Source organism: Nothobranchius furzeri, chromosome 9 (assembly GCF_043380555.1).
Source record: "Nothobranchius furzeri strain GRZ-AD chromosome 9, NfurGRZ-RIMD1, whole genome shotgun sequence".
Lineage (NCBI taxonomy): Eukaryota > Metazoa > Chordata > Actinopteri > Cyprinodontiformes > Nothobranchiidae > Nothobranchius > Nothobranchius furzeri.
The window spans coordinates 46,095,811-46,122,804 of record NC_091749.1 but is presented as its reverse complement, the minus strand read 5'-3'; the positions used below and the strand labels follow the sequence as shown (position 1 = coordinate 46,122,804).

The 26,994-nt window shown below is 41.3% G+C and overlaps 1 protein-coding gene across 10 annotated transcripts in view; it reads right to left on the bottom strand.

Annotated features, from left to right (window-relative positions):
* neo1a (neogenin 1a) overlaps nt 1-26,994 on the bottom strand; it is a 230,457-nt gene that overhangs the window by 57,346 nt on the left and 146,117 nt on the right. For all 10 annotated transcript variants that reach the window (XM_015953635.3, XM_015953639.3, XM_015953642.3 and 7 more), the window contains exons 5-7: nt 18,862-18,998; nt 5,753-5,907; nt 5,548-5,668 (exon numbers count right to left, since the gene is read on the bottom strand). In XM_015953635.3, the coding sequence (XP_015809121.3) occupies nt 5,548-5,668; nt 5,753-5,907; nt 18,862-18,998 (413 nt within the window). The remainder of the gene's footprint in view (nt 1-5,547; nt 5,669-5,752; nt 5,908-18,861; nt 18,999-26,994) is intronic.

Here is a 26,994-nt window from a genome sequence, read left to right as displayed (position 1 = left end):
AGATGAAAGAAAGAAGAGGATTAAACAGGACTCCATCCCTGTTTAAGTTTTGAATGTAATAAAAGCTTGAATGAAAGCGCTTGCATCAGAAATATGTGCCATCTTTCTTTCATCATTAAAAAAACACCTGAATCAGAGCTACGAACACTCGCCCGGAGGATGGATAATGCAAAATTCATGCCGCACAGCGTCAAGCAACAACTGATGTTTTTAAGTTGTTTTCAGCATAATGTCTTTCTTTCTTGCATTCAACTCCATGTAATTCTCCCACAACAGTTGTAGTTAAAGCAGAATGAAATTACAGAACATAGAACAGGTTTTCAGGCTATATAAGGATTGGGTTTGAGGATGAGGTGCATCTAAAGAAGCCTGAATCTAGTGTCCAGTGAGTCCAGCTTCCTGCAGCCTTGCAGCTAAATCATGTAAGTATGTGAAAAATACTTAAAGAGATGAGTACTTTCACACTTCACCCAGCACAGCAACAGAGCAAAAAGTGGATATTCTCATGCAAATGGGAGTGCACCTTGAATTTATGCAAACAGGAAAACAACAGCTGAGTGCATGCACTTCTCTTTCTAAATGCAGATCTTGCTGCATTTTATGAAGTAAATGAAGTACTCGAGTGCTCGAACGTTAACCCTGCCATTTTTGAAAAGTGGGCATCATGTAAGAGTCGCTGGAGCACTTACGTGGGTTAGCACTTTGATTATATAAATCAAAATACAAAACAAAAATGGACACTGCTTTTTCCTCCACATAAAATAAACATGTAAATGTCATATTCTAATCTGTCCAGTTGTTGTTCGAAATCAAAAAACTGAAAAAATATATGTCCTCTAAATGCTAATAAATCACAAACAAATGTGCATCAGCTGGGTCACAACAAGGCGTATCCAACAAAAAAAAAGTGGCCATATTTCCCTTCAAGCTGCGCCCACTACCATGGTTATATGTGCACAAACACTTAAAAAAACATGTGCCTGGAAAAGACCTTATTGTCGTTGCATGCTATCTGTAAATGACACGTGACGATAATCCTTTAAAAAGCACGCACCCTGCAGCTGACCAACTTTCATCAACATTGTTGTGACAATCAGGTCCCATGTGGAGAGCAAATATCAAACGTGACAGCAGGGAGTCATCCCAACGCCCGTTAGTGGTTGCATTTATAGTCGAGGGAGGAAAGGATGGGCCGGCCTGCAGAAAACTAGATAAAACCTGACAGCAAACAAAAACTCACCCTCAATGAGAACATTTCCTGATAAGATCAGATAAGCTATCAAACTTGTGTACATGTTCGCTGGGACTGGATTGCTACCCCCCCCAAAAAAACAAAAACAAAACAAAAACAAAACAAAGGTCTATATTTCTTGAAGGAATGCAAATTCACCTTCTACTTTTATGAGTTTTAAACAAAGATAATCTCAAAATGCGTACAAAGTGGTGGCGTTAAAGCTGTTTGAGTCAAATTTTAAAAAAGTTTTATACAGCAATAAATGAAGAATGATACCTAAACATCCTCCAAGAGGAACTCCTTGTACAGTTTATTGATCAACAGTGTCGTTTCCAGTGCACCATAAGAATGGAGTCATGACCAAGTGAACTTGGGAACAAAATGCCAACATTTTGGGTCCATCTAGAAAATTCCTCAGACCATATGTATGATCAATCCTCAGAGGACAGCTGGACAAAGGAAATCCCATAGATTCGGACAAACATCAAGCACTGATTATGAAGGAAGGGGCTCCTCCAGTCAGGGTATGAACAAGAAGATGGATGACACCCCCAGGGTTACTAACAGATGTCTTAAAAAGGAATGACCAACAGTGCAAACGCTGACTCGGCATAAACATAACACAAATGTCATTAAAAGTCTTTGAAACACAAGATATGTTTGCAATGATAGTTCAGTTTGCCATAAAAACATCTCATAAAAGATCTAAAGCAATAAACACAGAAGAAACACAATCCTGTACATTATTACCAAAATATTTACCAAGGATGTCCACACCTGCCTTTTGCCTTTGAGCAGTAGGATAAAAATTTAAATGAAAAAGACAAAAAAAAACCAAACTACAAGCTTTACACTTTTTTAAACCCCTGTCCTCTCACATCAAATACCACAGTACCTTTAATTTGACTGCTTTACAAAACTTCCTCTCTAGAAGTCAAAATCTTGCAACTGTAAAAGTGACATTTAGACACTTGCATGACGATGTGCAGTTAGGTTACCTTGAAGTTTGTTTCTAGCGTTTGAGCCTCTATTTACCCACATCTGTTTGTAATTATTCAGCCCAAGCTGCTCATAGCCGAGTTACGGTCAGTAAAATCTGCATCCCAAGGTCCCATTTCTGACCTTCACTTTAAACATCTGCGTGTTTCACGGTGTTCAAACAGCTAAAGAAAGCCTGAGTTTGATCCACTTGTTACCATCTGCAAGAGCTGAAGCCAGTTACATTGCTCCTGAGCACGTATCCCTATAAATAACAGCCAGCATGTTACACATATGCTGACAGCTGACCTTTTTTCCATTCCAAACACCCACAAGTGGGAATCGTCGTTAGAGCTACATTTAACTGCAGCTGGCAGTGTCAAGATGCTAAGATTATGCCACTAATGAATATTAGCCAACTTGCAGCCGCTGGGTATTTAGATGCAGCTCACCCCTATTGATTTCCCTGCAGGGCGAAGACAACTTTATCCCCGTGGCAAGTCGCTGGCTTATCTCTGCCGACCGTGAGGCAGGCCGACAGAAGGGCCCATTTTCCTGGCCCTGCATCAGGATGATTCACGCCTGGCAGGTGTAAGTGGGATACCTGACTGTGGCGCACGCAGGGGGCAGCAAAGAGCGGGGGGAGTGTTTGTGAAAGGGACAAAGCCATCCAGCTGTGATGGGGTATCCGTGGAAGGGGAATATATTGAGAGCACAATTAACACAACAGCCAAGTGTGGCGGATTATTACGAAGAGCAGGTGGCTGTGAAATGCACGGAGAGCGAGAGGAGAGCTGGAGAAAGGTGACAGATGGCTTCAGCGTTTAAACGTGGGACAGGAAAGAAGAGAGGAGGAAGCCTTTAAGAGAGGAGATTTAGAGCACTGACCGCGTAACACGAAACAAAAGCAATCCGACATCAAACGCGTCGCTAATTAATGACATCACTTTTGTCTTACAGAGAAGACATGGCTTTGATGCTGTGAGAAAAGCTTCTGAAGTTTGTTGTGAATGTGTCAATATTAATTTGAGAGAGAAATAACAGCTCTGCAGCTTCTGTTTCTGCATCAATCGCCCGAGCCTCGGATGGTGGCTGTGTGGTATTGACAGATAAATATTAGAAAACTTTGTGTGGGTAAATACGTTAGGGCTGATATTACTGAGGCAGATGTAAACACCAAAAATAAATAAATAAATAAATAAGATTATCTCTGATTTTGTTAGAGAAATTGATTAAACTGAGCTTTGGATCATCAAAACTTAGCTGACAGCAGAAGATGTACAAGGCCAGCTGCCGTTTATTCACAACCTTAATAAAAAGAAAGAAAAAGACCCGAGGCCATGTAAAGTAGACAGATCATTATCAATAGTGTCAAACACAAACACACAGTGAGCTGCGGGTCATCATTATTTCTGACTTAATGTCTTCCAATCAGCAAAGAGGACACAGCTGGGGGTTGTGTCCGTCGGACGCCGCGCTCATTCATTAGCCACCTGCTTCGAGTAATGGGGACATCATGCTTGATTTCACTTCATACACTTCCTCAACAAGTTCAACAGTAAAACAGTAAGAAAATTTTAAATAAACACACTATCTGGTCTCCTTTCTTCTGAGTGAAGTTTGCTTCACTTTTATTATTAATACTTAATCATCACTTTAAATGTGTATCAGTGATTTTTTTGACATATTTAAGAGTAAATAAGAGTTCCTCTAATTTCTGATGACTTTGGAGAGACTTGTTTTCCACACAGGAGACTGACAGCTCCTCAACCTTTTCATTTGAGAGTGTGCGACGTTTTTAAAATTCAGACTGTGTTATTCCCCATCATTGTGCAATACTTTGGTTTTATAGCTCAAAATGATGTGTATTTATATAATTTTAACTTATAAATTATTTTGTATTCCTATAATGTATTTTTACATTCAGTTTTCTTATTTTTGTTCATTGTTCAACCCAGTATTTTATCTCACTCCCCTTTTATTCTCGCATGACTAATTCCTTCTAATATAACTTTTTTCTTTTAGCAAGCCAAACATCATTTTTAAGGATGTGTTGTCATTTCTGCTGACAACAGCAACAGCACTAAGTCAGATGACGCTCTGAGAAAGACTGAAGCGTCAAGTCAAAACTGTCAGCAGGCATTAAAAAACATTGTTAAAAATCACATTTGTCTTACTAAAAGAATAAAAAAGGTCATATTTTCTCACAAAGACAAACTAAACCTATTTAACAAGTCATGCTTTACCTGCTGCAGTGGTGTCAACTTCCAGTAGCAGTGTTTTAGATTTAAAGAGATACTATTCAATTTTTTCACATTTTTAAATCATTTTGTTGAGCCAATATGTGAGGGTTAATGAAATGTCACTCAGACCCTCACCGCCCTCTGTGGCCAGAATAACGCATTTGCAATTTCAGAGTGCCGGTCCATTCTGTTGGACTTAGAAGAAAATTGAGCGGATGCACCTGGTGCTGCGGTCTGCTTCCAGCACGTTTCCTGCATGTTTTAGATCATGAAGCTGATTGGCTTATTTTAGTGATGAATCACTCGTGTAGACACTAAGGAAGGCTGGGGAGACAAAGTGTTAAAAAGACGAACACGCAGCAAGAAGGAGAGTTTTGCTTTTGGTTCTACTAAACAGACACTAGAGGGTGCTAAAAGCAAGCCAAAACTGCCTAGTTTCATTTTGAAAACCAAATCTTCTCAGAGCCCCCTCTTCACCAGCATGGCAGAAATAAAATCCTGTTTAGTTAAATGTTTTCACTAAAGCAAGTCGAAGGATGCATGCTTAGAAATGTAAGCCCTTTAGGTTGGGTTTCTGCAGCTCGAGCTGTGGAATGGACTGTGTGCATTCTTTAGCCCAGATACACTCCTGTTCATTTTGCTCCCAAGTGTCACATTTCACTGTTTGCTCACATTTCCACAGATGAGCCTCAACAACTCACAAAGCCAAGTGCACAGGGAGCCAACAGCTCACTGTTTCTGTCTCACAATCATTTGTTTCAGGGATTTTTCAAAGATACGCAACATTTACGTTAGCATTCAGCAGTCACAGCTCCCAGGATGATAATTCTAGTGTAACTCCTAAACGCTAAAAAATCCTTTCAAAGATCATTGCTGATGTTCAAACAGCTGTGAACAGATGCTAGCATTGCTAAATAACCGTGTCTGCCCGTGCGATAACCCATCAGACACAGATTGCGATATTGATCGTTTCACCATTAAAGCATCTTATCAATTTTGCAGGTTTGTCATGTTCTGAAGTAAAAATTGATTTTTCTTCCTCCTGGTTAACAAATGCGATTTGCACACATTTGGTCTTAGTGAGTGGCGTACCATAATCTAAGATGATGAGCTGGGCGCTCGACTGGATGTTGCCTGCATCGTTTTCTGCCAGACACTGATAGAATCCCTCGTCTGACTTCACCAGACCCAGAACCTGCAGGTTGTGTTCCTTCTGCAGAAGACAGGAGCGAATCAAACGTAAACATTTGTTTATAAAGTGATATTTGTTGTAGCAGGTATCATCAAAATAACTCACAATGATTTTGAAATAGTCGCTGGGGATGACGGCATCACCGTTCTTCACCCATTTGACGGTGGGAGCTGGTGAGCCTGAAACTTCACACTCAAAGATGATGTCCATGGTCTCATGAGCATAAATGTTGGACGGCCGCTTCACAAACTGAGGAGGAGCTGTGGGATCCAGAGAGAAGAGAAGGGTTATTTGACTCATTGAAAGCAGAAAGAAACAAAGATAAGCATCATGCTGCCTTTATGAAACCCAGCCAACCCCATCCACACCAACCAGGTACACAAAAGTCAATTCCTGTGGTCTCTGATAGCAAACACGCCAGATCAAATGATGCCCTGCTTCCCCTTTAATTGCACAATGAAGAGAACAGCAAACACAGCAATTCAGAAACAACTCATTATTTCCAGCCCTCTTTACAACGCCCTGTTATTTTTAGCCCAAGAAACTGTTCCAGCACTCAAAAGCTGAATGAGTGTTTTATCCAGAAATAGGTAAAAATAGCTTCGCAGTATGATTGCGTGCAGCACTGGCTGAGCGACGTACTTGGAGATGCCTAAGACCTGGTAATGAAGGCTAGAGAAAGGAGCCATCTGATCTGCAGGGCAATACGGTGCCTCATCAATCTGTCCTGGAACAAGGTCAGAGGGAGCGCGAGGCCCAGGCCTCATCCTCGCTCAATAATTAGACCGTATGTGTTGGGAGAAGAGCCAGGCTGTGCATGTGTTCATGTGTGTGTGTGTGTGTGTGTGTGTGTGTGTGTGTCTTTCCACACACATGCATTTACTGCCTTTGTGCTTTCTCTGATAAGCAGCGACCTCGCTGACCACAATTTACATGGCTGTATTGTTGGTGTGTCTAAAGCCTTCCCATCATCCTCCTGGGCTTCCTAATAGCTAGTTATTAGCATCTATTTGGCTGTGATTCATGAGAGCTGATTGGTTATTATAAGGTCTGTTTTGGCTTATAAAAGTAATAGGTTTTAAGTTCAAGTCTTCAAATGTTTATCTTTTAATTAGTTAAAGCTAAAAGATGCACGACTTGAAAGTTGACGGAGAACTTTGTTACAGAACTGCTCGACTCGGACAACTTTTGTTTTCCCTGACCTTAGCATGCACTTTGCACATCTGTTGTGTATTTTCATGCTTTGTTTGAACACATAGTTGGACGGCGAGTAACAACTTGATGGAAATTGCACAAAAACAACAGCACAAAGCTCCCTCTGTGCACATTTAAGAACTTTTAACATTTCAGTTTTTTTCTACCTTTCTAGATAAATATTTCAGCTGGAAAATGTGAAATGTCTTGCTTTTATGACTTATTAGATCTGCTAAATTTCCATATCTCAATGAGACGTCACTACTGCCCAAGATCAAAGATTGAGCTGCAGTTGTTTTCATTTCTTTAAGCTGCATCACTTATAAATTAAATTACCTTCATGTGAGACTGGGTTTTGGAAAGATTTAGCAGGTAACGTTTCCAGATTTTTGGCGTTTGCGAAGGGTCCGTGTTGCTAGAGAAATACGTTTAATTTAATTTAACGACAATAACCTAACAGGCGTAACAGCCGTCTGAAACTAAAGCCTCACTTGAAGCTCAGACTGAGACTCCGTCTTACATCTCAGTGCAATTTATGAAAAGACACTGGGGGTGAAGTCAACCCGTCATTAAAGCTCAGAGCCACCAAGCAAGGTAGTAACAGCTCCATAATGGTCCACAGATATAAGGGTAATCTGGCATTGAGGCATGATAGTGAGACACGGCGATGACAGCCTGTCAGTGTGACCGGCCTGTTGATGAATGTCAGATGTTCCACACACATCTATAGCGTAGTGTAACACCCAACACCGATGAGTCACACTCTGACTTCATTAATGTAAGCTCACACTGGTGCTGGATATGGAAAGCCAAACTGATGTGTGGTCCTGGTCTAACAGTAAATATCCCGTCCTAATCAACCCATTTCTCATTTATTGGTATCAGATGTCAGTTGTGTCGTAATACAACACCAGCTCATTGCTGGACTGGAGGAAAGAATAACTTTAGGAGCTGTGAGGTGTCTCATGGAGATAAGCTATGAAGATGTGAGTGGGTTAGGGTTAGCAGTAAAATAATATGAAATAATAGTATTCATATAAAAAAAGAATCAAATAGTAAAAGAGAGCAACAACAGGAAGTGCAGTACTCAGTAGAGGTGGACCATTACGGCTTTATAATACATATATAGTACTGACAATTATGTGAAGTGGTACTATAAGATATGTGGATATTATAGTTCACTTGGTTTAGACATGTATACACTGGTAATGAGGTGGATTAACGAATTACAGTTGATGTTTTAAAAATGTTATTAATTTTTGGGGAACTTGGCAGTTTTGGCCTGCTTTTAGCACCCCCTAGTGTCTGTTTGTAGAACCAAAAGCAAAACCTGTCTCCTTGCTGTGCGTTTGTCATTTTAACACCTTAATCTAACAGCTGAAACGTCTCCCCAGCATTCATTAGTGTCTACAGGACTGATTAATCACTAAAGTAAACAAATTAGCTGTGTTCATGATCTAAAACGTACAGAAAATGTGCTGGAAGCAGAACGGAGAGCCAAGTGTGTCAGCCCACTTATTTACAGTCACAACAGAGCAGTGTGTAACCCCTGCTAGCAAAGGTGTTTAAGAAATACCAATCAGAGGTCAATGGCTGTTGTTCAACAGAGCTATGTTGAGACATCAGTTTGTGGGAAGGATGAGAAATCTGTGTGATATACTGTCTCCCTACACTGTGATCCACACATACATACATTTTTAATAACTTATGTGTTTGTGATTTGTTTATCAGCATCTCAGTAAAATCCAGACAGGGTCATCCTCAGTGTCAGGGCAAAATCAACTGAATATAGAAAGTTTCATTATGAATTGTTTGTTTCTCCTAATAAATACATGATGCAATTGTATGACCCTTACAGAAGGACAGCACGTGCTAAAACCCTGTTTAAACTCCAGCCTGATGTACAGTATATACAGTTTTCTGTGTGTAGAGGAGCAAGTTGAACACCACCTTAATGAACAGTCCCACCAAACCCAGAATCTTTCCATGATTTATAATGTCTGGATGCTTCTGAGCAGCTGTGATGAACTGTGATGACTGACATGAGAACAGAAATGAGGATGGTGATGCTTGAGACCCGATCGGTGTGAGACTGGTAAGACAGCCATCACCCCGCTCTGTGTGAGCTTGTTGTGCAGATGTCTGTGTGTGTGTGTGTGTGCGTGTGCACACGTTTGTGTGTTCTGGTGTCTCCTGCAGGAGTGTGTTTGAGGTGTGAATAATGTGTTTCACAGTGTGGTGTCCTCTGGATACTTGCCTTAAGTAAGTGTGCAGCAGAGACAGGTGGAATCGCTGATTTCCTTTGGTGTGTCAAGAGAACAGAGCTGAGACACCAGTGAGTCAGTGTGTGTGTGTGTGTGTGTGTGTGTGTGTGTGTGAAAGAGAGAGAGTGAGTGTGGACACTTTTTAACATTCTGGATGCTTGTTTCTTTCTTCTCCTGCTGATACTATGTACTTAATACACCATTCATGCCAGAAGTATTTGGACCGTTACTGTCTCACTGCCTGTTTAGGAAGCTGCTGATGTAATCCGACATGGGACATCCATGCCACCTCATATGGGTACTTGCTTCCCAACACAAAGCCGTTGTATGTAAGATTTATGTACACATGTTTGTTCTGAGGCCCTTCAGTGAGGGTTGTGGGTGACAGGTTTTGATGGTGTCTGATACCCCGAGGCTCTCTCATTCCTCTCCTCTCAGATTCATCACTCTCTCCCTTTTCCCTGACTCCCCTAATCGTCCACAAATTCCCTTTCTATCTCTCCATCTTCAGCCTCCCTCGCTCCATCTAAGCAGACATGCACTATTTTCTCTAAAAGAAGTTCAGACATTTGGAACCCATTGGACTGAGCAATGAGCAGAAACATCTAAATGTACCAATATAGCTTTTGGCAGGGGGGCTGGAGCAATGTGCGTCAGTCTCTGGCTAATAACCATCTTTAACTACACATTAGCTTTTTTGTTTGCTTGTGCCGTTCACAAAAATCCCTCATAAGTGGCTAAAAAGCGTAAGTTTGCTTGACTGACAGCCGTCCTTACTTATCAAACTGCAATGTTTCTGCAGGTCATACATTCCCTTCTCATAATCGCCCATCTGTCTGCAGCCATCACCCTCCATTTGAATTCTCAGCATCAGATAATTGGCAGAAATGGCCTGCAGTAATCTGTCCAAATCCAGACGGGTATATGCATCCTTAAAGACACGCGGATGAAGTGACACATGCCAAACTAGACGGTACTTTTTCCCCATATCTGTCAAAAGTCTCACCAAATCCTCTAGAAGCTGGAAACGCTCTAAAGAGACAACTTGTTTTATTAAAAAAAATCCTCTCTAACGAAAGATAAATCGGACAGAGGCAGAAAAACAACAACAACAAAGAGAATGAGATGTAAAAAATAAAAGAAATAAAGAAGGAAAACGAAGAAGAAAGGGAGTCAGAGCATGAGAGAACGGCAAAAGCAGTACTTTGGGGCTGGTATTATGGCTGCAGCCTGTAGCTTAGTTAAAGAAGCTTTAAAGCAGAATGACTCCAGTGAACTACGGAAAGAGGGCCACTAAAAGGTCATGCGTGTGTCTTTCTGTGAGCTTGTTAAAACAAAACCCCACAGGGTTCCCCCGAAGGGATTCTAGGTAGATCTTTTTACTTAAAGCCTCAGCGGTAATCAGAAGTAAACTGAACAGAGACAAAGAGAAGATGTCCAGTCATTTGGAGCTAATAGAAATATCTGATCCACTAGCCAAAGAAAGAAAATGGGAAATCTTAATAACATAGTCGACACTGTCAGTGGCAACGCTAAAACTATGATGCTTATTGTTTGCATTCCTTCTTAAGGAGCAGATAGGGAGGCGCGCCTCAGCATCTGAATGTTCCTGCAGTCTCCTGATGGTTCCAACATTAGAAGAGACGAGAGAAAGCAGAAGCGTGAGGTTCGTTCGCAACATGCTAAGACAAAGCTCAAAAAGCTGGCACACATAAAGAGCTTGACACATTTGCTCTGCTCTCACGCTGCTCAGCTTCAAAACAGATCATCACTCAGCTCAGCTGGGACCGCAGAGTACAGCAAACTAAAACAACTCATCTGCTGATGGTTTGGGAGTAAACAGTGGGGCAAAAAAAAGTATTTAGTCAGCCACCGATTGTGCAAGTTCTCCCACTTAAAATGATGACAGAGGTCAGTAATTTACATCATAGGTACACTTCAACTGTGAGAGACAGGATGTGAAAAAAAATCCATGAAAATACTTTTTTGCCCCACTGTATTATCGGCTTCGGATTTACATTGTTGTTAGGATCTCCAAGAGGATTTTCATCAATCTGGGGCAAACTTCTAAGCGCCCACATTTGAATGAGTTTATTCACCTTTAAGCTGTATGTGTTTGGTATTATAACAAGGTTGAAATGTGCTGGCTGGCAAATGACAAAGTTATTTCACTGGTAACATTTAGATTGCCCCTTTCCCCTTAGACGATTAACCATTATCAGCCATGATGCTGCATTCAAAGCAGCTTCCACTTCCTTCCTAACACACCTGATAAGACGCAGCGAGCTGGATAAGAGTCCCCACAGCCGATGCAACGATGCGGGACACAAAACAACACACTTAGACTTATTATATCGCGCTAAACAAAAGTCGCATGTTCCTGGTATCATGTAAACGTGCCTCTATCGGACGTAAACAACAGCTGCAGAGACAGGAATCAGACAGAAACACCTGGCTGAGATAACACTCCCTGTGTGCGTGTTTGGATCAGATTGGCTCTTTTAGCAGGATGGGAAGTTTCTTTTCAATTCAGCCAAAATAAAACTGCTACATAACACTGGAGGGAGGCAGCAGGACAGAGGTCCATTTGCCAAAACGTCTCTGGGATCTGATCAAATCTGTAACTCACACGTAATTTATTGGGATTTATTTCTGAGCCTGGTGGGGAGAGGAATTTGAGGTTTGGAGGGAAAGAATCAGTCAGTGGCTTTGCAGCTGATGCATTATAATTATGATGTATTGGGGCAGCAGTAGCTCAGGTGGTAGAGCGGGTTGCCTCATAATGGGTGTTAGTCCAGCTCCCGCCAGGGGTATTCTGCTGTTGTGTCCTTGGGCAAGGCACTTCATCCAACTTGCCTGTGTTAGTCAGAGGGGCCGAAGGCGCCAAATGGCAGGCTCGCCTATTTCAGACCGCCCAAGGGTGGCTGTGGCTACATAGTAGCTTACCATCACTGGCAGTGTGTGAACGTGAGAGTGCATGGAAGCGTCTTTGAGTGTCCTAAAAAGAGCTATATAAGTTTGATGTATTAATATTATTATTATTAAAGGCACACTTGGCAGTTTTTAAGTGTCCGTTATTAATAATCTTTGGATAAACCAAAAGCGAAACCTATCTCCTCGCTGTGCAGTCGTCTTTTTAACTCCTGTCTGCAGGAGTGATTCATCACTAAATTCATATTTTAATGCATGATGGAACCAGACTGCAGCACCAGGCATGTCAGCTAAATTTTTTCTAAGTCCAACAGGTGGCGGTCTGCCGCTCTGAAGTTGCAAGTGCAATATTCTGGCTACAGGTAGAGGTGGGGGCCTGAGTGACATCTAAATACCCTGTAAAGCAGGGGTCGGCAATCCTAGGCACTCGTGCCACTGTTGGCACGCAAAGGGTTAACTGATGGCACAGCGCATTAATCTGAGAAGATGTGTTGAAAAATAAGTGTTGTAACGGACTGACTTTTCTGTTAATTGTTTCTGTTTTCTTGTTTGGACACTAAACGCGTTAAAAAGTTGAAATGTGATCTCAGCCTTCCCGCCTGGCGAAGCGCTCTGTCGGCTGGTTGCCTTGGCAACGCGTGTGCTTGTGTGTCGGAACAAAGACGTGGCACAGCATAAGAGGAGGTTAGGGTGGATATTTTTAGTTTTTATCTTGTTGTTCGGGATTATCTCAGTTGTTGATGCAGTCACTGTGACATTTGGAAGTTAAAAATAAACGGAAAGACGGAAATAACTGTGTTATTATTAGTAATAAAACGCCACACCCACGCAATGGCCCGCCGGGCCAAATCCCAAATTAGAGCAAAAAGACAACATCCAGGCCGCTTCTTGATGACGGTAATCTACCTGCCGGTACAGTGAGGATGTTTCTAGCTAGTTAGCCCTGTAAAAAATGGCATCTAAGCGAGCAAAAAAAGATAATTCCAGGTCTTTTATGACAACTTGGACAGAAGACTGGGGTTTTGTGCAGCAAAGAGATCGTGCTGTGTGTGCTTTTTGCCTCGAGAGTGTTGTTTGCCGTACCTCCAGTGTTAAGCGGCATTTTGAGACGAAACATCAAAAAGATTTCAAGGACGAGGAAGAGAAGGCTGAATCAATTGCACGTGCTGTGTCAAGATATGAGAAGCAAGCAAGTACTCTGAAAGTTTTTACAGCTACTAAACATCATGGAACTGAAGCAAGTTTTCGTATCGCACACTGTATTGCTAAACATGGAAAGCCATTTACTGATGGTAACTTTATTAAAGAGGCATTTCTCTGTACCTCAGACATGTTATTTGATGGGCTTCCAAACAAAGATACTATTAAAGCAAAGATTCAAGACATACCTGCATCAGCCAGAACTATGGAAAGACGCATCCAGGAAATGGGTGACAATGTCAGAGCCCAACAAACAGCTGGTTTGAAAGAAGCCCAGGTGTTTAGTGTGGCTTTGGATGAAAGCATTGATATCAATGATGTGCCACGTTTGGCTGTAATGGTAAGATACTGTGATGTGACAGTACAAGAGGAACTGTTCTGCCTTACCCCGATGCCTGAAACAACACGAGGTGAGGATATTGCCAACATTTTTATGGAGCGTTTTGAGGAACGAGGCATTGACATTGCAAAGATTTTTGCTGTGACAACTGATGGTGCACCAGCTATGGTTGGGAAACACAGGGGGACTGTTACTTTAATTGAGGAACAAATAGGCCATCCCATCATGAAACTGCATTGTATAATACACCAAGAAAACCTCTGCGCCAAGATGTCAAATTCAGATCTTAATGATGTCATGGCCACAGTGGCAAAAATTGTGAACTTCATAGTTAAGCGATCTGCTTTGACTCACCGCCAATTCCAGTCTCTGCTCGAGGAGATGGAAAGCTCATGCAAAGACATCCCACTCCACTGTGCTGTTAGATGGCTTAGCTGTGGAAAGGTTCTGGAACGATTTGTGGATTGTTTTGATGTGGTAAAAACATTTCTGAATGAAAAGGGGCAAAGATATCCTGAACTTGAAGATGAGAGGTGGGTTGAAAAACTTTTTTTCCTCGCAGATATAACTGGACACCTGAACGAGCTTAATCTCAAACTGCAGGGAGCAGGTCAAACTGTTTTGGACATGCGTGACACTTGGGAAGCTTTTGTTGGAAAGCTGGAAGTTTTTTTAAAGGATGTTGAAACTTCCACATTCCGCCACTTCAAACACCTCAGGGAGCTGTCTGCTCAGTGCAGCATCAGCACCACAGCAATTCATGAATGCATCCGAAGACTCTAGACAGAATTCGCAACGCGTTTTCAGGACTTTCAGTTGTATGGACCAATGTTTTCTTTTCTGATCAGACCAGAGAGCTTTGGTAATCAGCTGGATTTGTCTCTCTTTAACTTTCTGGATACAGACGACATGGAAATGCAGCTGATTGAACTGAAAAGCTCAACTCTGTGGGGGACAAAGTTTGCAGAACTACGGCAGCAGCTGGAATCCACAGCTGTGCATGATCATGGAGCTTGCATTTTCAGTTGCTGGACGTCACTACCAGACAGGTTTAACTGTCTCAAGAACATTGCACAGGCTTTATTGACAGTATTTGGTTCTACATATCTGTGTGAGCAGATTTTCTCTCACATGAAGAGTGTCCTCAGTGCCTCCCGTAGCCGTCTAACTGCTGGACATTCAGAGACCTGTGTGCTCCTGAAAGTTACTAAGTGTGAACCCCACATAACTGAACTAGCAAATGCAAAGCAGGGGCAGAAATCTCATTAGCATGTTTATCCTTGCAATAACATATCTTGGCTAAGTTTAGTTTATTCTTATCTTTGTTGTGACACCTTAAATATTGTATTTTCTGTGGTGTATGTCTTTTGATGTTCTTGTTATGGACAGGGTTTTTTAAAATACCTGATCTACCCTTTGCCAACACCGGTCAACAAATATAGTTCTATGAAGTTCAGTTTTAGGATGAAGTGGAAAAGAGATGTTATGCTGCCCAATACTGGATCTAACTGTAAAATTTCACAGTATATAATGTGTAACTTGTTATGCAGTGTTATTAAAAGTATGCTTTATGCCACAGTTGAAATGGCACACTGACTTCAAATGAAATTTTAAATGGCACTCATCACCAGAAAGGTTGCAGACCCCTGCTGTAAAGGGTCATTTTAGCACATACTGACTATCATACTGGCTGATTTAACAATAAGACAAAGTTGCATTGTGTCCCTTTAACAGATGTCTGATAAAAGTAGCCACATATTTACTTATTTTTCTAGAAAAACAACCAACTTATGTTAGTTTTTGCTTTTACACAATAAAAATGTACATTTAACAAAATTTTGAAGCTCAGGAAATTTTCTGTAAGTAGAGGCCCTTCAGGAAGCCATCCATGAGTAAGGTAACGATCATTCGTAACTTTTACACTGGAATACACTTGAAAATGGCTGAAAATTCCATTTTAATGACTCTAGCTATAAATCAGAGAAGTCAGCTCGTATGAAAGTCTTTTACATGAGGCAGAGATTTTCTAGATGAGAGCACAGCACTTTGAAAGAACAATTAAGGTGATGACGCCATAGTACGAGGGCATGATAGATGCAGACCACTGAGTCGAAGCCTTGTAAAATAGTAACAAAAAGGTTACATACTATTTTTGTAACTTTCTAACACACACACACACACAAGCACACACGCACACGCGCACACACACACACACACACACACACACACACACACACACACACACACACACACACACACACACACACAGAGTCTAGTCCTGGGTGGCACCCAAGTCACGCAACACCATAATTAAAAGCTGCAGCCTCCTCTGGCCTCATTTATTCTGTTGCCTGCTTTAATAGAGGGTGAGATGTCAAACCAAAGTCATCACACACACACGCACACACACACACACACACACACACGCACGCACGCACACACGCACGCACGCACGCACGCACGCACGCACGCACGCACGCACGCACGCACGCACGCACACACACACACACACACACACACACACACACACACACACACACACACACACACACACACACACAGTTCTCTAGGTATGATTGGAGCTGTTTAAGTTTTAACACTTATTTAGAGATTAAAGACTTCCTGTCAGCCTGTGGTTCTACAGAAGCAGACTAACACTCACACTGACATTTTATTGTATCTCATTAAAAAAGTAGGTACAGTACAACATTCTTAGACAGGCGCCGCATTTCAAAAACTGTTTTAAAGGCCAGGTGATTATATATATATATATACATATATGAGGCTCTTAAAGCGAACATTTGTAGTTTTATTGACAAACGTGTGACTGGCAGACAAAAGAAACATTTTTTTGTTTTGTTTTTGTCCATTTTACTCATCTGAATTTTACATCAGCCATAAACTGAAGATAGTTTGTGTTCAGTGGGTAAAAAATATTTTTAGGTTTAACTGGACGAGACTGTCTGGACATTGGTGCTACCAACATGTTGCCGTGTCGCTCATATTACAGATGAACCATCCTAAATCATACCTTGTTGTAAAGGGGATTAATTAAGAGTTCTGACTTTTATTTACAGTATAAGGCTAAGAATACCATTAAAACACAGAAAATTATCAACTAAACACAAATTTTCTTATTTTTTGTGCTAAGCTGAGTTATTTTAAACGGTGGTCAGCTCTTGTCCATGACCGACCCCCCCCCCCCCCCCCCCCCCCCGGTCAGGATGCCTCCTGGACCCCTCCCTGGTGAGGTTTTCTGGGCACGTCCAACTGGGAGGAGACCCAAGGGAAGACCCAGGACACGCTGGAGAGACTATGTCTCTTGGCTGGCCAGGGAACGTCTTGGGATTCCCCCGGTAGAGCTGGCCCGAGTAGCTGGAGAGAGGGAAGTGTGGGCATCTCGGCTTAGGCTGACCCAAATTTGGATAAGTGGTTGAAAATGAATGGATGGATGGAGGATATATTGGCTGTTCTGCTGATAGTATATGGTAAGTACTTAAAAATATATCACATCGTTTTTGCTCTGATTGGACCTAGCGTTGTCCAGTTACGTACAAAGGCAACTTGAAAGTCGACTGTAGATGCCACCCAACCACTGGGGTTTGCTTATGCATTGGGGCCAGATGTTTACATACATAGGATGGCTTGCCAGGCTACAAATCTTTAAATTTTCGAAGGTTGAATTTATATTTAATCACAGTTTTTGATTTCTTTGGATGTAAAATTTCAACCTTTTAGTCTGCTAAACGGAGAAGCATCCATGGAGGGTTAAATCCATTTAAAATAAGCAAATCTGGAAACAATTTCAAATCACGTTAGAACAAACAAAAACGTTTGTGAATGCATACAGAACAAATAGTATGTTTGTTCATACATCAGTACAACTCCAGCTGGATCACAAACCCCGGAGCCATCTCAGGGCGAAACCCAACACTGATCCACCAGCTGCCTTTCTGCTTCTTTCCCTTCACACGAACTGTCCGGTGAAAAGCCACTCCATCTAAACATACAGTTTCCTCCGAGCCTCTCAGATCTTTTTAATGGAAATCAGTCATAGAAAAAATGGTTTTGTTGACGTTATGGATTCCAACCACATTGATTTGAGTGTCCTTTACAGACATAACTACTTACTGAAGAAATCAGTTGACCTTTCAAGTGTCACTTTTGTTGACAGGGGAGCAAATCGATTCCAGAGTCTGGCTTCTTCTCGAATGTGGTTTAAACAAACGCACTGGGAGTCTACAAAATAGGAACTAATCAAACTTGTAGGACAGGGACAATTGTCTTTCACAAACATTCTAAGGGTGCTGATCAATCCTCTGCAGTCTCATCTCAACAGCAGTGGAGGGTTAGAGCTGAAGGAATGGGGAATATCAGAGGGAAGGTATATTTTTTCCCGTGGATATACCCGAGAAGTAAAACCGAATGGAGTCAGGTGTCCTCCTGTGACCTGATCCGATTTTCCATTACGGCCTCCTTTAATCACAGCAAGTGACGGGAAGTGATGAAAGGAAGGTTATGGGGTGACGAGGAGATGAAGGGATTTACAGGGAAAAAAAGGTTGGGAGTCATGGCACGACATGTGTGTGAAATGAAATAAACCTTCGGAAGGAGCCTCAGGGTGTTTCCCCGTTTCAACGTTATTTCAAACCAAATCCTGTAGACTTTCTGTATACGGAAAACGCAAAAACGCCCACAAGTCATGAGTGCTCATGACAACATTATCGTGTTGGGGCTGTGTCAGATTCTGTGTGTGCGTGCGTGCGTGTGTGTGCCACTCTGCAAAGTTTACATGCATGAAAACCACTTGTGTTTCATTTCCTTTCAAGGTGAACTCTGGTTTTTGTTTTGTGTCTGGGACGAAGAATCCAGGAGGCTTTTAATAACCTCATTCTCAAACATAATGAGTTTGTTTTCTCTGTTGGAGAGATGGTCTGAGAGTTCAGTCAGATCTTCTCTGTTGCACTTTCTTCACCAACTAATCCAACTTCACTTATTTCTGCTTCTCACGAAATTCCAATTTGTGCTTCAATTTTGCCTGTACTGACACTTAGTTTCTAATTTACTCCCAAAAATGAAGCCAATAATATGCTCAGGTATCGACTGATTTGCAATCACGACAGCATCATTTAAATTCTGAGGAAAATTTCTGATTACATGCATAATTTTTTAAGCTTTCTTTTAGGCATTGTGAGTTTCTGGCTCTGTGATTGCTTCCCAGCATGCTTTAGTTTCTGCCTCCAGTCCTAAGACACAGAAAGGATGATATGGGCTGATAAAGTTACCTTGAACTGTGAGCTGGGCCTGGGCTTCAATGGTGGTGTTAGAATTTTCTGCCACACAGGTGTACACGCCAGCATCTTCTTCCATGATGTTGGAAATCTGGAGACTTCCCCCTCCCACCACTTCAACTCGACCCTCACTGGAGACGGACAGAAAGAAAGTTATGAGAAGGGACGAAAGAGCATGATTTTATTCACGTTTATCTTCAAATGCAGTAACCTCAGACACCAAGACTACCAGCATACTACAAGTAATATTACTAAAACTGTCAATCTTGAGTTGGTTTGAATCAAAAGTTTTATCTGTTTCTGGATTTCTCTAAATTGCGTCCAAAGGTTCTTGAAATGATTTGCAGAGAACCAAGGTTGAGTCAAATAATTAATGGCAAATATCTTAGAGATGTGTGATGCTCTGATTATGTTTAGCTCATGACTTTGAGCTCCACCAGATTATAGCTCAATATCTGTAATTTTGTAATTAAATTTTTTAAAGAACTTATCACAAAAAGAAAAAAAATCACAGTGTGCTTCACAGAGATCAACAAATCTAATCATCACACAGTCAAACAACTAAATATCAAAACAAATGAAAGATAATTAAAACCAGAAAAGGCATTATACAAACAAAACACAAAAGATTTAAGTAAAAGCAGTAAAAAGGGTTTTTTGCAGCTTTTTAAATGTGTCCAAACTATCAATACTACGTAAGGATAAAAGATTCAAGATCATTTATTGTCATTGCACAGGTGTTTAACGAAATTGACTTTGCACTCACTAAAGACAGATCATGTAAGGAAGTAATAAGAGTAAAATAAAAAAAACAAGGTAAAAAAATTGATGTCACGCACGTGCTCTCTCTCTCCCTTTCTCTCTCTCCCACACACACACCTTTCGAAGTTCATTTCAAAGTCGGGGTGCAACAGTCTGGCAGGAGCAATCATCTCAACTTTTATATCTGGTGTTTGGAACTTCTAGAGGGTTCTGGTGTGTGGACCTGAGGACTCGGGTTGGAGCACAAGGCTTTAACAGTTCAGTAATATAGGGAGGAGCTTCACCATGTAGAGCATTGAAAGTTATGATCAGGATTATAAAATGAACTCTAAAGTTAGCGGGTAACCAGTGCAGAGACATCAGAATAGGAGTGATGCGTGCTCTTCTGTTTGCTCCAGTTAGGAGCCTCGCTGCAGAAATCTGGACCAACTGAAGGCGGCCAAGAGCTTAACATGGTAAAAGTGTGTTACAGTAATCTAGACTGGAGGAGGTAAAGGCATTGGTAATCATTTCAAGTACATGTTTTGACACCAACATTCGCAGCTCCGAGATGTTTCTCAAAAAAAAAAAAATAAATAAATAAATAAAAAAAATTTTAAATTAAATTAAAAACAGTGCATTTGCGTGAGTTATAGTCCTTTTTGTATTGCTAGGCTGGGAAAGGATACTGTGTCTGCAGTAATGCAGGTGTTGTACCGGTCTGTCGTGGTGAAGATTTACCATTTGATCTACGTTCCTACCCTTACCTATGGTCACAAGCTTTGGGTAGTGACTGAAAGAATGAGATCACGGATACAAGCGGCCGAAAGAAGTTTTGGGATTACCCCGGAGGAGCTGGCCCAAGTGGCTGGGGAGAGGAAAGTCTGGGACTCTGCTTAGGCTTCTGCCCCACGACCTGACTCCAGATAATCAGACAAAAAAATGGATGGATGAATGAATATTGGTTGGCTGTGACAGCCATCTTAAATCGGATCGCCTTCATAAGTTTATCAGTTGTTGGCAATCATCCAGCGATTATTTTCAGAGTTTTTCATCAAAATCTGTCTATTTGTTCAACTGTAGCTGAACAAATGCATGTGCACGGGCCTTTGGGTGGCAGGTAATAACAGACAAACACTCTTGTGTTTAATGTTGCACTCAACCCATACATGAAAAGCATACAATCTAACGGATTGATTAAGAAGGTGGCAACAGTAAAGTTGCTTCATCTCGTTAGCAAATGTTTTCATTTATTTAATCGGCTGTTGGCTAACCGGGGTGACAGAACGGACTCAAGACTGGAAAAGCAAATGTTGCCGTCAACAAGAGTTGAATCAAAACATTAATATTTCATTAAAAACACATCATAAAGTGGTAGGATGTAGGACTGAAACAAGAGATGTACACAATCCTGAGCATTTAGATGTATAAACATAACCAAATATCTATATGCACATCTTATCTGAACCGGCAACCTTCTGTTTTAAACAGTTCAGATTGTAATTTTCCAAAGAGATGTGGTCTGTGGCCAAGTTCTGACTCGATTCAACAACAACTGGAGTGCAGGGAGCAGGAGGAGGCTGAGAGGAAAGAAAACAAGGATCAATAGTTTACAGAGAGAAGTGTGCATGAAGAAAGAGCTCAGAAGATAAAAAACAAAAATGGACCACAGCAAGCAAAGTGGAAATCAAAATCAGAGGTTCTTACACAAAGACACATGCAGAGGAAAGAGGTCAATGCCGAAGGCTGATGTAGTTAATGACTGCTAGCCGGATTTTCCACATTAGTCCCGTTGTCTGGTCTCATGACAAGTTCTGCTTTGACAGCACTGGCCTGCGAGACCATCTGTCCGACTGTGCTGAAGTGGAGCATTCGAGTGGCACTCGACCTGATGTTTCTAAATAACAGCACTGTTTCAATTGTCCTGTGGGGGAAAACAGAGCTTTCAACACTAGTCACAATCACTTAGCAGTTGGAGTTGTGTGGGTTTGCTGCAGCCCCGCCTGTGCCATGAAAAGACCAAATCTAATCAAGAGTAAAAATAACTTTCCAAGTCATCACACACCATGAGAAAATGGAATTTAAATCTGATAGGTCAGGGTCAGGGTCAGCCTAACCCTGACCCTGACCCTGACCCATTAAGACTGACGGGAAACACGAGCTCACCTGAGATCATTTCACTATGGAAACATCAAAAATGCCCTCTAGGCCAAAGACAGCAGAAAACAACGTAATAAAGGAAAAACACACAAAAAACTGTGAACTCAGCAGAAAGCCCAGCAGGTCTGAGGTAAGAAAGCAGGGCAACACAAACATATGAAACTGAACTACAAATCATCAAGCTGCCTTTCCTATTCGTCCAGGCGGTGTAGAAAATAACACATTACTGTAAACGGCCAAACTCCTGCTGTTCATTGATCACTTGCATTCTAGTTCAAGACTGTGGTTGTTTCTTTTGAAAAACTATGCATGCCAAGTCCCCGCGGAAAGAAACAAAACTCCTCTAAGAAACGGAGTTTTCCATGCCAGGCATTCCTGCAGCTTCTCTCACCAGGATGGCTATTCAAACTCTTCAAACTCCTGGCCCTTTGTGCCGCACGCTCCATAAAAGCCTCTGACAGCTTCTTTTGGAGCTTGAAAATAATAAAAAAAAAAAAGAAAGAAAAATCCTCACAGCTCATGTGAAACAGCCAGTCCATTTCTCATTCTGTTAAGAGCAAATCTGCCTCAAATGAAGGAGCTAAAGCTCTGATCTCAGAAAGGAGAATATTGTTTGAATCGAGACAAAGGGAACCCGCCTGAGTCGAGTGAGAGAAGGATCCATCGTGGTGCTGAGGGGAAGCGTTCTCTCCACTTGTGGTCATTTAAATAAACATGAAGGTTTTCACAGACAAAGCAGACCTTTTTAAATTTTTTTTCAATTTGCACAGAGCCACATGGGAAAACAGGAAGGCCCACACCTATAGTTTAAACAGATGAAAACTTTTGCATTATCATTTGAAATCTATTCAAATTGGGCTGCGCAGTGGAACAGTGGTTAGAGCTGTCGCCTTGCAGCAAGAAGGTCCTGGGTTCGCTTCCCGGCCTGGGATCTTTCTGCATGGAGTTTGCATGTTCTCCCTGTGCATGCGTGGGTTCTCTCCGGGTACTCCGGCTTCCTCCCATAGTCCAAAAACATGATGTTAGGTTGATTGGCCTGTCCAGATTGTCCTTAGGTGTGAGTGTGTGTGCATGATTGTTTGTCCTGTGTGTCTCTGTGTTGCCCTGTGATGGACTAGTACTCTGACCGCTGGGGATAGGCATCAGCGCCCCCCACCCATGCAACCCTACATGAACAAGCAGGTTCAGACAATGGACGGATGGATGGATCTATTCAAATTACTCCCGTCTTCCACTAGATCTCATATTCACCAGCGAAGCACCGTGAATGCTAACCACTGAGCTGTTTGAGGCATCGTGGTTCAATGTCAACCGCCCCCACCCCACCCATTTTGACAAAAAAAATTAAAATAAAATAAAAAAAAAACGGCATGAATAATGAATCATGTTCAAGGTTAGCGGTGGGATTTCACTCTGCAGAGGGTGGAGAGAAATATTTTCTAGTTTCCAAAGGGTTTAAGAGACCTGAACCCAGTTATGAGGCGTGGTATTTGAGAGTCAGGTTTGACATTAAAGAAACAAATAAGGAGGACAAAAAGAAGATAAGAAGTGAGACTCGCCAAGAAAAAGAATAAAAGAACGACTAACCTAGCAGAAATTAATGTGAGAGTTTAATAGAAGCTCCATGTGGTGCCAACAGCACCGCGTGGAGCTTCTATTAATCTCAACCATGAAAACATTTTTGTTTCCCTCTGGCTCATAATAAAGAGCTGCAGGGCCCTCCAGACAAAAACAACCCCTGCATACCTCACTTTATTTGCTTTTTCAGTTAGCTTGTGTGGGTCGCCATGAATAAACTTATGGTCTGATTTGAGCATATTACTCTGAAGCCTGCAGTTCACAACTACCACCGAATCCTTATGCAGAGGTCTGCTGGACCCTGCAGGTTTCTCAGAGCCACATATACCCCGTTTGCAAAAAATGCTGCTTTGACCCACCTGAAAATGAAACATCTCCAGACACGTCGGCTTCTAAAGGAACAGCAGATGAGGTGAGTCATCCTATACAAGCAGGCTGCTAACTAAGCTTCACCTTGTCCTCTTTCATTGGCTTACTGCTACAGATTATATTAGAGAGTGAAACACTGTAAGAGTCTGCCAGTAACTAGTGCTTTCCTTTTACTCCCAGTTACATCCAAAACAGGACTAAAAGCCAACTAGAGCAGATTATACAGCAGGAAACACACATTGTTATATTTGAGCAAACATCCTACAAAGAGACTTCCCAACCGCTGCGTTGCTCATCTTGTTTTCTTGGTCAGTTAACTCCATGGTGCTGCCACGTAACAATTTAGAAATGGTGGATCGGCTTGGTTTGTTTCCAAAGTTCACATTTTAGCCTGAATCTTACTGACATTTCTAAAGTATCTCAAACATTTACAAGGAGTCTGGAGTTCCTCGTGTTAGCTGCCTGACCTCACTCATACACTATAAAATCTGATGAGTTCAGCTTACTTGAAAAAAGAATGCAAACTGACTGCACTTACACATACATGTGTGCTGGAGCTACAAATTCTTACAAAATAAACTAAACTGAAATACAAGTTACTTTAAGACAAATAGTTGCTGCGTACTGATTTGGTATTTCTGGCTTTCTCTAACATATATTTAAGCAGTAATAAACTGAGCAAATGGTTAAGTACTTTGTACTAGTTTGTCTTGGTTATAGTAAGTCATATGTAAGTGCATTTTTCTTTGTATGCAGTAGCTCCACTACATATCCACCTAGTGCTATGTACTTAACTAATTCACTGCCATTCACTGCCATTGACGACTAAGGTCGTCATTTGCATGTTTTTACTGTGTGGGCATCAGAAGGAGCCCCCGCACCGTGAGAACAAACATCTGAGCTCTAAAGCCGATCTTCATCCTTGTACGTCACACGTCACGTGATCAGGAAGGAGAAAATCCATGTCTTAGGAGATCGTTTTGGGACGCTGCAGTAAAAAAAGCTTCTGCCGACCACAATTCAACAACGGATTATGAAAGAACGGATAACGCTCGAAACGCGCAGATTCTTCCTGATGTAAGAGGTGAGTCTCCGCTTTGTTTTGGCTGTTTTGGCGTCGACATCATCCTAGCGCGCAACGTGCTGTGACTCTTAAAAAAAAACAAAAAAGAGCAAAAATGGTGAGAAATGATGGCAGCGAAGGGCAATACCGATCAGGAAACGGCTGGCAGTGAATGAGTTAGTATTTTAAGTGGATAGCATTTAGAACATTTTCAAAAAGACAGTTTACTCTAAAATAACAAGTCGTTGAGGTCATCTGGAAACCTTTTACACTTTAGCTCCCATTCATTGTAAGAGGGGTTGATGAATCAGTTGCGACTGATTGGAGGCCAAAAAATATTCTGACATTGCAGATGCAAGACAGGCATGAAAAAACTTTGCAAATAGTAAACAGCAAACAAAACCGGACATTATTAAAAACTTTGCAATTGAATTGAAACAATTAGCAGTTTTAATGTGTCCAAATGCACCATAAGTACAAATTCAATGTGACTCCAACTAAAACGTTGCATAAATTGTCACATTTTTGTATCTTTAACGTATCACCAACAGCTGCACCCCAGTGAGTTTTGAGTCTTCTAACAAGAGGAGCATTTATATATCACATCTGTCACTACTGCAAATCCTATTTTTATAAATTCATAGAATCTGCTCCTAGTTTACAAAAAAATCTATTGGCTCCTTCGTTTACGCATCCGCTAACTTTCCTCGAAGCTTGAAGGAAAACAGAATTGTAGGTTTTGTTTTATCTTGAGGTGATAAAACAGTCCCGTTAAAACAAAGCATCATGTGCATCATAATAAAAGGATCTGCTCAGATGTAAGAAAATTGAAAGCAGTAATATTTACGTGAAACACATTTCATTTCTACCTACATAACAGTCCCGTAAAAACAAAGCATCATGTGCATCATAATAAAAAGATCTGCAGCAAAGCTGTTGCTCTGAAATTAATTAAGTTTTCAAGTGAAGGAGGAATTCACTCCCGCCTTCAAAAAACAAAATTAAACTATGTAAATTCATCCCTCCTAGGAAGAGATGGGCTTTGAGTTATTGTTTCCTTGGATATGTGAAACTCCCGCTGGAGCTGCATGGTTTCACTATTCAGGATGAGTGGGAACTTTGCATGAGGTCAACTTTGACCTGAGCGGGATATTTTATCTGTGCATCAGACAGATGAACAGATGACTAACAAACTGCTGATTGTTGCTCGGTGCACACCTTAATGAAATAACATAAACAGGTGGTTTTCAGTCTCAGAGCGGCAGAAAGGCTCAGTGTCATCACACACATCTTGCATTGTTAAAACAATGCAGCAACACTTTAAAAACAGAGCAGGGAAAAATTAAAGAGTCACTGTTATACTTTCACTTATAACAGCAGACAGTGGATGATCAGAGCCGAAAATATAATAGAAAGTTGCATTTTATCGGCTGTCGTCTCAAAGGTTATAGAAGCGGGTTTTAAATTTCTTCAGACCAAAATGTAAGCGCTGGTGGATTTAGAGCAAAGCTGCACTGGTGACGTTGTGGTAAGGAGCACTAACTGAGACAGTAAAATTATACTTTATTAGGGATGTCGGATATTATCAGTCTACCAATATTATCGGCCAATTTCGGCCTTAAAATGTAATATCAGAAAATATCGGTCTTGGTTTTTACTCCTTGGTGACCCAACTTTTACATACCATGCACATATTACCCATCAAACTCTTCGGCTTCATCTCCTCTCTTTTTAAATTCCACAATAAGACAAATCTGAGGTTTATTTTATGAGATATTTTAGCTTTATGTGGCACAACTTGTGAATAATTAGGAACTTTTCCTGTGTTTAAAGCAGGTCCTGTTCTTGACAACATGTAGCAGTGTGTAGCTAGCCAGAGAACAACCAACTAAAACCAAGGCTTGCTTTTCTTAAATGGAGATCTTTATAGATGCTTTCTCACTGTAACTACAATAAATAGAAACAGAAACAACACACTACTGACTAATGCACATGTCTTAGTGTCGCGCTTAGCAATTAGCTTAGCTTAGCATGTGTACGCTAACGTTGCTTACATTTGATCAACTAAGTAACTTTAAGCACAAACACACATGACACAAACTGATAAAGCAAAACCAGCGCGTTCACAACCCATTTCTTTTCCAGTTTCTGCCTAAATGTAAGCTGTACACACACAAAGCAAAGGTCAAGCGGTCCAAACGGAAACTACGCTAATG